General features: G+C 43.5%; 1 protein-coding gene across 1 annotated transcript; it reads right to left on the reverse strand.

The window, feature by feature from the left end:
• Window positions 1–72: 72 nt before the first annotated feature.
• On the reverse strand, window positions 73–9752 carry LOC115019772 (acetylcholine receptor subunit alpha-like). Its single transcript, XM_029449355.1, has 10 exons — window positions 9533–9752; window positions 5986–6129; window positions 3605–3649; window positions 3047–3156; window positions 2766–2961; window positions 2445–2682; window positions 1970–2193; window positions 1779–1893; window positions 1379–1503; window positions 73–1158 (listed from the first exon to the last, which is right to left on the reverse strand). Exons 1-10 carry the CDS (start codon window positions 9599–9601, stop codon window positions 1030–1032), a joined length of 1395 nt encoding a protein of 464 aa, XP_029305215.1. The 5' UTR covers window positions 9602–9752; the 3' UTR covers window positions 73–1029.
• Window positions 9753–10795: the final 1043 nt, after the last annotated feature.

Raw genomic sequence — 10795 nt, forward strand, 5'->3', positions numbered from 1 at the left:
ACTTTATAACACAACCAAGAAAGATAAAATGGTAGGAAGTAATCCAATATATGTGCATATAATATGTATTTTATTTGTTACTCTTTCACATTACACAACCAAATATATATTAAAAGACAATAAATGATCAGGACAATATGACAGCAGAAGTTTTATTGTATTATTAAAGAAGTGAATGGACGGTCGCAGCTGTGGTAACACTCACTCACTTTAATATGTTAGTTATTGTACAACACGCACAGTTCCTATTAGCTTTAATATCATGTTCTCTAAATGAGAGAATTGTTTGACCTCATTTATTAAAATGATACCTTTGATGTCAGGTATTGTAGCGTAACAAGTCTTTGTTGGCTCTACATTTACCTGCAACACATCTCTGAGCTGTGACAGATTTAAAAGCAGATAATTTATCGAACAATTATACTAAAAACTAATAAGCGCTTAACAAACTGTACAACAGGTTAAAGAGGAATTTATACGTGTCGGTGACGAAGCAAACCGTGTCGCTAACCCATGAATATTTACACAATTCACAACCGTGAGCCATAAATATAAATGAGAAGCTCAGAAGTCCAGTGTCAGGCAAAACAAACAATAAAACCTCCAGGCAGAAATATGTATTGCCTGCACTCGACGACCAAGACTGTCATTACTCATTTACACCTGGCAATAAAGTTAGATTGAAATAGAATTAAACATCTCCATCGACGTGAAAAGGTTCTCATGTTAAAGGTTTGAACATTTCCGAACGTCCTCTGACTCAGACCTTAAATCAAGCTGCCACTAAAGACAAAACAAAATCACTTGTGCTGTTCGCAGCAATAAAACACTGCACAAAGAACCGACCGCTTCAAGTAGATCGCGAGACTCGTGCCTTTAAGATGCGACCTCATCTGCAGCCTCCTGGAGTTCAGTAGATACCCAGACGTGTACATTTGAAAGGGTTAAAGAAACAACCTGAACCGATCTATTAACAGGACGCACGTCGAAGTGTGACGTCGACTCTGACGACACATCGGGTCAGTGCCTCTACAGCGTGTTGAGCTCGATGAGTCTCCCGCCAAAGACTGCGAGCGTGCCGATGATGCACACGGCCATGAACACGCAGAGCAGGATGTGGTCCAACACCATGGCGACGAACTTCCACTCCTCTGATGCCTGGGATGAGACGAGAAGAGGAAGCGAGGGAGACAAGTTGGAGGATCTCTGACTTTAGACGAATGTAAATGTGTTTACTAATTGATAAGTGACACTGATTTCCCCTGTTGCCAGGCAACCTCACGATGGTGCGATGGTGACATCACTATTTCATTGTCTATATTTAGAATACAACATCTAGACTTGGTAAAGGGTTTGGAGTTAAACATTTGTGTCTTACATTGTTAGATTCCTCGTCTGATTTCATGGTCTCGGCGATGTACTTCACCCCTTCAATGGCGCTGCGGACATCCGGGTTTTTAGCGAAGGGAGACTGGTAGGTGACACTGGTGGGTGTGGGGTTACCTGCAGGGGAGACACAGAGACATAAAACAAGCAGATCACGAGACTCGTGCCTTCAAGATGCGACCTTAACTGTCTCCTCAATACCCAAACGTGTGCATCTGAAGGTGACACATTTGAAGAGACCTCCTGGTATCCTGCCACTGACTTATTTCTGGGACTCACATTATCTAAGAACGTTCAACTGCATGCAACTCGAGCATGCTCACTGTCTGGCTCCCTGCCCAGAACATGTCCCACTTGTCAAAAATGTTTGTGTCATTTCTGTGGAGCCTTGCCTGAGATGTCAGAGATGTCCATGTCAGTGGGGAACGACCTCTTCTGCCGGATCTCCTGACTGGGACGCTTCATTGTTGAGAAGAACATCATGTTGGGAATGGTATCGATGAAGACCTGAGACACAAGCGGATGATATCAGTCACATGCCACGTTTCTCCCGTCGTCACAGGTAGATAGTAAAAGCATCAACCTTGCGGATCCAGGCGGGCATGGTGTGCGTGCTGGGCGAGCGGTGATGCGTGTTGATGACGATGACGGTGATGATGATGGAGGCGATGACGAACACCATAGTGAAGAGCATGTATTTCCCTATGAGAGGAACAGCGCTGGAGGTGGAGGGGATCAGCTCCACAATAACCAGCAGGAAGACGGTCAGAGACAGCAGGACAGAGATGGAGAGAGTCATCTTCTCACCTGGAGACAGAGAGGTGGACGCAGAGACAGACATTCAGGCTGCTTTTACACGCCATGGTGCCGATTATCTCTGACATGTATTGCACAGCGCTGACATGATTTTGAGCTGAATTGTTAATGCATTTGATTTTTTACCATTATTACCTGTACCAAGGGGGTCACAATGCAGATCTGATATAAGCCACATGTGAGCAAATACATTTCAAATGGGTCAAATGTGCCAACTCCAGAACCCGCCCAGAGCTACGTACCGGAGTCAGTAGGCAGGTAGAAGACCAGTCCGGTGAGAAAAGAGAACAGCATGCAGGGAATGATGACGTTGACGATGAAATAGAGAGGCAGCCGCAGCATCAGGAAGTGGTAGGTGATGTCGAGGTATGGCGTGTTGGGACAGCAGGTGTAGTAAACCCAATGTTTCCAGCTCCTGTAGTCCTTTAACACCCATTCACCCGACTCCATGAAGTTACTGAGGTCAGGCCGATCGTTGTCCTAAAACACAAGAAAGCCCAACAATATAAAAGGGATAACGAGTGACATCAGTATAACCCTATGCATGTATAAGTTCCACTCACCGGGTTGATGATGACCAGCAGTCCATCGTACGTCCAGGTTCCCAGTTTCATGCTGCAGTTCTGCAGGTCAAACGGGAAATGCAGGACGATGATCTCACAGTAACTCTTAAAGATGGCCGGAGGGTTCCACGTGATCTTCCCGGTGTGCTCCAGCAGGCCTTTGGTTAAATGGATGATGGCAAAGTCACCGTCGGCACTGCAGAGGAGAGGAGCAGCGACGTGTTTAAGGGAAATGTAAGAGTGTGTTTGAGAATATAAAAAGACAGAGAGTGTGTGTTTACTTGTTGTATAGCACCAGGTCAGGTTTCCATATGTCGGTTGAAGGGATTCTTATCTTCCTGATGCCTCCGTAGTCATCCGGATTCCAATTCAGGTTCACGTCTAACCATTGCTGGGGTGAACATAGGAACACTTTAGATCATTTAGTCACTAACGCACTGATCGAGGAGGACTTTAGTTGTTATTTACAGCTGAGGGTTAAAATCCTATTCACTGTATACATTTCATGACGTTATTTAAATTAAGTTAAAATAGCAAAAATCATTAATTTGTGATTATATTTACCAGGTAAATACAGATCATTTAAATATATGATAGAACAAATATACTTGTTGCACATGCAGCTATATATAATTCTACAGCAGATACATTTTGATAACTAGTTTATGATAATGACAGTTCTGAGCAAAGCTTAGCATTATTTAAATAATCTAAATAATCTTGACTGACTGACTATAAAAGTAGCTTCTTTTCTTTTTAAACAAATATAACCATTGTTATTGGGAGTTCTAAAAGAACGGTTTGCCTTTTTGTTTTGCAGAATCCAACGTCACATTTACCTGTTTGAGACGAACGTTACTCGTCACGATCTGGTTCACTTCATCCTGAGAGAAGAACAAGACGAACACTTTAGAAACACGTTGCCTTCAGATCTAAATTTGCTTTGTTTGCTTGTAGTAATTTATTTTGTGTTGTATTGGAATCTGTGTCATTTTAATTAGTTCAGAATAAACAATTAAAAGCACATTGAGAGGCAACGTTTTCCTTTTGAATCATTAATATGAAGATTAACAAACCAGAGCTAGAGCAGGAGAGGGGGGGGGACCTTTTTCCTATGAAGAGCCATTTCAATCTTTACAAACTCCTTCATGGACCGTACTAATTATTGAACTCATAACCTCTGCACATTGTTTTTAAGACACTCGTCCTTTGAGCTCGTGCAGTTTGACATGTTTAGTGCTGTATTGACGCTCGAGAGCCTTTTTCATCACAGCTAGCGCGTCGGCACAAACTCGACACACTGGCCTTTAACTTCCACACAGAAATAATCCTTCGTCCATTTCTCCTGGAAAGTGCAACATTCTGCATCCACCTTTCTCTTGTTTACACTCACCATGCTGCGTTCACTGACGTCACTGACCGTCTCCTTTAATTAGTTTTTTGACATGACATGACGTTCCGCTCGTGTTGTGTTCAAGGACCCTGACCTTGGCCAGGAAAAACAGTGAGTCAAACGTTTTATTCTATTGCTGTCTAGTTTTTGGGTTTTGTTTTCTAGTTGATTTGTTTGCGTGTGTTTATGAATTACCTCGAGGGCCGGAGGTCCCCCACCCCTGCTCTACACTATGTGGCATATGTTGAAGGGACTCTGGTGTCCATATTTAAACTTTTAATTTGTTTTACTATTCACTCCAAACAGTGCGATAGTCTCCATATTTACAGCCAGTGGGAGCAACTCGTTTTTATTTGCATCACATGTGTCCGCTGTGCCACGACTGAGCCTGTGTGTTTGTTATTGTGGCTCTATATATACTGTAGTATTGGTGGCATACACCTAAAAACATACATAGCTTTAAGGGACTCTGGTGCTCCACATGCTTCCACTTCAGGTTCACATTTAACCATTGCTTGGGTCAAAATTGGAAGACTTTAGATCATTTGGTGTACTAATTCACTGCATATATTATGAAGTACTCCGGTGTGTTGCTGCTGCTGTGCCATGGCATGAGACAATATGGGTGGTCTGGTGGTACACCTTCCCAACCCGAAGGTCGTGAGTTCAATACCAGGGCAAGGTACTTAACCCTGAGTGTTTTTAATTGTTATTCACTTCATACATTCAGTGCCATGGAAGTGTCCCCCTCTTTACAGCCCGGACGCAGAAGGAGAGCTACAAGGGCATTTTATTTTTATTCGGCGTTGTGCTTGTTTTATGCTGCTTGTGTTTTATGGCCGCCGTGCCATCACCGAGACGAGCTTGTTATGACCCTGGTGCTACGTTATGGGTGGCATGCCTGTTGTCTTTAGGTCTCCATCACCTTGTTGCATTGTGTTCTCAATTACAGCGTGGCTGGATTTATGCGAGCAGTAGCCTTGGGTTTTAACAGTGTGCCCAAATTCATGATTGTTTTACAATATGTTTGTATTTTCTTGGCTGCCATTCCATCATAGAGTGTAAAGGCTGTCTGTATGTGACAGAAACATGGTTCCTTGAGTATTGAAAATGGTAATTGAATATTGTCTGTTCACATAATTCTGCCTGTGTTCACTGACAAGGTGTTTTCAGACCTGCTTTGTTTATTTCAGTGCCAAGTACAGTGTGACAGCTCTCAGCTGTGACTGTTTGCTTATGTTTGGATGTTAGTAATTGAATAAATCCCATATTTAACTTAACCTTTAAGGTATTAAAGTAACCTAGCATCATTGAGTTAACAACAATCGAGAAGTGAAACCATGCTGCCAATATGTCTGCTCGTAAATCCTGACTGCAACTGCAACTGCATGAAGAGCGGAGCCAAGTCTACTGCCTTTAACCTTGTAATGCAATTACAACATTTCTAGTAAATTAATACAAATTGCTGTCTTTAAAAAAAAATAAGACGCAGTTTTAATTTGTGCAGTTTAATAAGATGTGTATTTAATTTGTGCAATACATGTCCCAGGGATTGAAAGTACTTGCTTGAGAGTACGATGCTTACTGCCAAAGTGGATCTATAATTACAGTTGCATTGAAGGTACAAGAGCCATAAAAGAGTTAATCTACTGTACGCTCTTTATTTCTTTCTTTATGTAAAATGCAGAAATGAAGTCAGTCACAAACACAACTCTTAAGTATTTGGAGTAAACCTCAAGTGAAAGATGTTGTGAGCAATAACTTCTTGTCACTTAAATCTTTCTGTATTTTGCTTTGGCCCATACGAACTCTTCCCCTCTCCCTTACCACACTGATGAGCTGTATCAGCTGCAGTCCCACGGTGACCTCCACGGCGTCACTGAAGTGGTTCACGGGACGCACCACCTTGTTGTAGCCAGTAAACAAGTCTTTCACCAGACGAGTCTCATCCTCGGAGCACAACAGCGACACCTAGGACACACAGACGTACACAAAACATCATCTTTTGTTACACACTCTTTACGTGAGTCTCATCTTCTGAAGAGATTTAAATCTTTTCAATGTGTGCCTCCACAAACTCTGATTCACACATTCACAACACATTTTATTTTGGGCTCACTTTGGCTGAGGTGCACAGCATGACATATTGCCATACCCAGCTGGCGCCCATGTCCCCCACACATGTTTTACCAAGGGAACTAAAGTCACAGCTGAAGCGAGCGGGAGGCCAGCAGATTGCTTTTAACTGTGATTCACACAGCAAACATTTCCCAGGCTTACAACCAACCAGCAACCTGAAACCTTTCAACGTGGCTGAGAGAGCTGCACGGGAGGAGACGAGAAGATAGAGGAAATATCAGATGAGAGCGGCAGGGACACGCACATGCAGACAGATCAACAGCAACAGCAGTGACTGGCATGCCATGTTGGTGAAAAGCCTCCGCACTGAATGTCCCATGAGCTGTCTAAGCTCTGCGATCAAGTATGTTTGTGTTTAAACCCTCGGAGCGGAACCTAATCTGAGTGTTAGCAGGGTGTTCGGGAAAAGCAGCCCTGGCCTATCCACTTGACATTAAGTCTGAATCAGTTAGAGTTCAGGACAGTTAACCGGCATTTAACACCTCTGCATATAAAAAGGGCTTTCAAGCAAACAGACGTACAGTTGTTGTTTTTTAAAAAGCATTACTTTATAAGAGCCAGGTTGTGACCCAAGTTACATCCTTTGCATGTTATTTCTGGAATCTGCCGGCAATCCACACTCAGCCTCAACTGTGCAGGCGAGGATCTCGTTTCATTTCGCCAGTAAGAGCAGTGGACACACACACACACACACACACACACACACACACACACACACACACACACACACACACACACACACACACACACACACAGGGCATTTGTTGGTCTTTGGTTTCCTTTCATGGCTTCTTTTGGCATCTTTCTCAATGATGTGTGGATGAGGAGTGTGGTGCACAGCGCCGATGTTCATGTCCCTGGCTGTCTGCCATCGTCTCTGTGTGTCACCTGCTGCCTGCTCCCCGGTCTGTTGTCCTGCTAGCACGCTTTGATCTGGCCACATACAGAAATAGACTGCAGGGAAGGTGGAGACAGAGGAGCCACTTGGAGCTGTCAATCATCAACAACTCTCAACCCCAATTTCCGCGTTATGCTGAACTGCTGTTGCAATATAAAACTGCTCCGGCTTTATCTGTTCTCCGACACTTTCTAGCTGAGAAGTAACAAAAGTGTGGATGTGGAGATAATCTCGAGTGACGTTTGAGTCCATGATGATGTCGGAGGCGTAATGAAAACTTGAAATGTCTTGTGACAGGCTGGGAAAAAGCTGTTGAGGAAAGAGAATCGGTCCAACATTGCATTTGAGCAATGCGTCATGTGTCTGCTCTCCTAGTGCACTTCTGTAATCCCCAGAGAATGAGCATGAAGCGTTGCATTCAGTCAGACATGGTTGAGCTGACTATATCAGTGTATTGTGTCTGTGATGACTAAAATAAACCTCTCGCTGCATTGCATTCTTGTCTATTAAAGTTATTGACTGTGAATTATTTCTATTCTTTAATTAAATTCTTGCATATGATAGACAAACATGCAAAGATACTTTGTGTTTCTGGCTGATGCACCAAAAGGGAAATGTGTCGTTCATATCTGAAACTGTTCTGCTTGTATAGATTACATCACTAAATGCAACCTAAAATAAATAGCGCTAACTGGATCGTTATAAAGATTGCACATATATCTAACATAACATAGCACACATTAAACAAATATGGCAGTAACTCCTCCAAACGAGTGGCATGAAGTTATTGTATCTGAAGATCTTGATTTATTTAACATGAGACTAAACCGTCATGTCTGTCGGCTGGAATAATCTGTCTGATCTAGGCTGCTGACAAACAAGCTCAAGCTCGTAAATATGTTTCAAAGTGGACGTGCAGCACGAATAAAGACCTTCAAATGATTTAGTGAGTGAGCTCCATCTTTTATTGCACATCTGCAGCGATGCAGATAATGTCCAACTGGTGGCTTCCAGGCTGCATCCATTCATCCTGACACCACCTCTATCTGGCCTCCACATCCATTTGTCACCAGTGTGTTTCATGATATGTGCCAGTAGCCACATCACTCAACTGGAAAGGATAAATACAAATAATTCCTATTGATATTTATAGGCTGTTAATCTCACTGGTGCAGACATGCTTCATTTTAATAGATGGAACTGAAAAACCCCAGGTAAAATCAGTGTATTGAATGCACCGTGTTAATGAAAAGTAGTATAAGAATAATGTAAAACACTTTTCTATTTGGACCTGATCATAACTCTGTGCGAGACATTTCAGGTTGATTCATGACGCAGCTCATTCAATCCAACTCTATATTCTGATACATATTTAAGCATTTCTCAGCCGTTATTAATCTTTGTGAAGGTACTTTTATTGTAATGGTGATGCGATCAACAGAGGACACTGGGAATGTGTTCTGCTCTTGTTCCATCTGCATAATTTCATTCACGGTTAATCTTAAATCACACGTTCTCTGTAATAATTACTGACTTTCTTTCAAAGCTTTTGAAATACAAGAGTATGAGCATTTAATTAATGTGTGATAGGATGACTCTCTAATCTGTAAAGTGATCCATGATGCGGGGAGGCATGGGGACGCCTGGTCCAGTATTTGAATGTCTACCGGTTTAATCCCCCCCCCCCCCCCCCAAGAGACAGAGTGTGCATCAACAAGCATGTGTCCTTGAACAAAGACTCCCAGTACCTACTCACTGATAATATAAATCTCTCTTGAAGAGGACAGCAGCTACAGTAAATGCCTTAAATATGAATGCAGCGAGGAATACTAACAACGCTGAGCTGCTTCCTTTAGGGAAGCTGAAGGACACATGCTCACATTTCTACAAGTGCTTTGCACAGAAAGTAACAGTCAGAATGTCAAATGCAAAGATTCCTAGTAAACTGTTTCGCTATTTCTTCGGATATGCACGTAGTACGGTGGGAGATATCATGATATATTGTGCCTTCCCTTAGTGTCCACAGTGGCTTTTCTTCTGGTCCTCTGGCCATGTGTCATTAAGCTGTGTCCTGTTTCTGAGCACTGCTCGATACACCAGAACTAAATACGTATAACACACACAATCTCCACTTAATGGGTTTCATAAAAAGTTCTAAATAGTTGAAGCTGGTGAGATTTGGAGCTGTAGAAACAAGCCAGTCCTTCTTTAGAGTTAGAGTTGGTGGCATTGTTCAGCTTTGGTCCCTGGGAGCAGGATACATTTACCTCTTCATTCAAATGTTTTCAGGACCTGCACTGCGACAGTAAGACACTCACACACACACACACACAACACACAGGTAGACTTACCGGCAAGCACCCCGAGGATCCACGGCAGCAAGATCTGGAGCTTAGAGAGGTTCATATCTCCACCAGATGTTTATGAAAACAGCCCTGAAGTCTACAGCATCTGTTGTAATAACGTGTTCACCAGTTAGCTTGAGGTTAGCGTGAGACTTGCTAACTGACTCTACACAGAAGCTGACAGCACTAAAGCTGTGGCCGACACGTTGGAGTTAAAGTGAGTAGTGGGAAGGTGGGATCGCCCAGTAAGTGAACCCTGAGCTCTGGTTTCTCTAGTCCACCTCCCCCACCCATCCCATGGGAGACAGCTGTGTGTGTGTGTGTGTGTGTGTGTGTGTGTGTGTGTGTGTGTGTGTGTGTGTGTGTGGTGTGTGTGTGCGCTCACGTTTTTCTTACGGTAATGACTCCAGTATAGCAGAGATAGAGAAGCAGAGGGCAGTGATAGGCATGATGACAGACAGCACAGAGGAAATGAGGAAATGAGGAAAGACGGACAGATGGACGATGTGAGAAGAGACAGAGACAGAGAGAGAGAGACAGAGACAGAGAGAGAGACAGAGAGAGAGAGAGAGAGAGAGAGAGAGAGACAGAGACAGAGACAGAGAGAGAGAGAGAGAGAGAGAGAGAGAGAGAGAGAGAGACAGAGACAGAGAGAGAGACAGAGAGAGAGAGAGAGAGAGAGAGACACAGAGACAGAGACAGAGAGAGAGAGAGAGAGAGAGAGAGAGAGACAGAGACAGAGAGAGAGACAGAGAGAGAGACAGAGAGACAGAGAGAGAGACAGGGAGAGAGAGACAGAGAGAGAGAGAGAGAGAGAGAGAGAGAGAGAGAGAGAGAGAGACAGAGACAGGGAGAGAGAGAGAGAGAGACAGAGAGAGAGAGAGATAGAAGATAGACAGAGACAGAGAGGAGAGAGATAGAGAGAACAGAGAGAGAGAGAGGAGAGAGAAGAGAGAGATACATAGACCGGATAGAGACTAGAGACAGAGAGAGAGAGAGACAGAGAGAGAGACAGAGCGATAACAGAGACCGAGAGACAGAGAGAGAGAGAGAGAGATCAGAGAGAGACAGAGACAGAGAGGAGAGATAGAGATAGAGAGAGAGAGAGATGATGAGACAGATCGAGACAGAGAGAGAGAGACAGAGACAGAGAGAGAGAGAGAGAGAGATAGAAGAGAGAGAGCGAGATATGAGAGAGAGAGAGAGAGAGAGAGAGAGAGAGACAGGACAGAGACAGGACAGGAGAGAGAGAGGA

The sequence above is a fragment of the Cottoperca gobio genome, chromosome 15 (assembly GCF_900634415.1).
Source record: "Cottoperca gobio chromosome 15, fCotGob3.1, whole genome shotgun sequence".
Classification (NCBI taxonomy): Eukaryota; Metazoa; Chordata; class Actinopteri; order Perciformes; family Bovichtidae; genus Cottoperca; species Cottoperca gobio.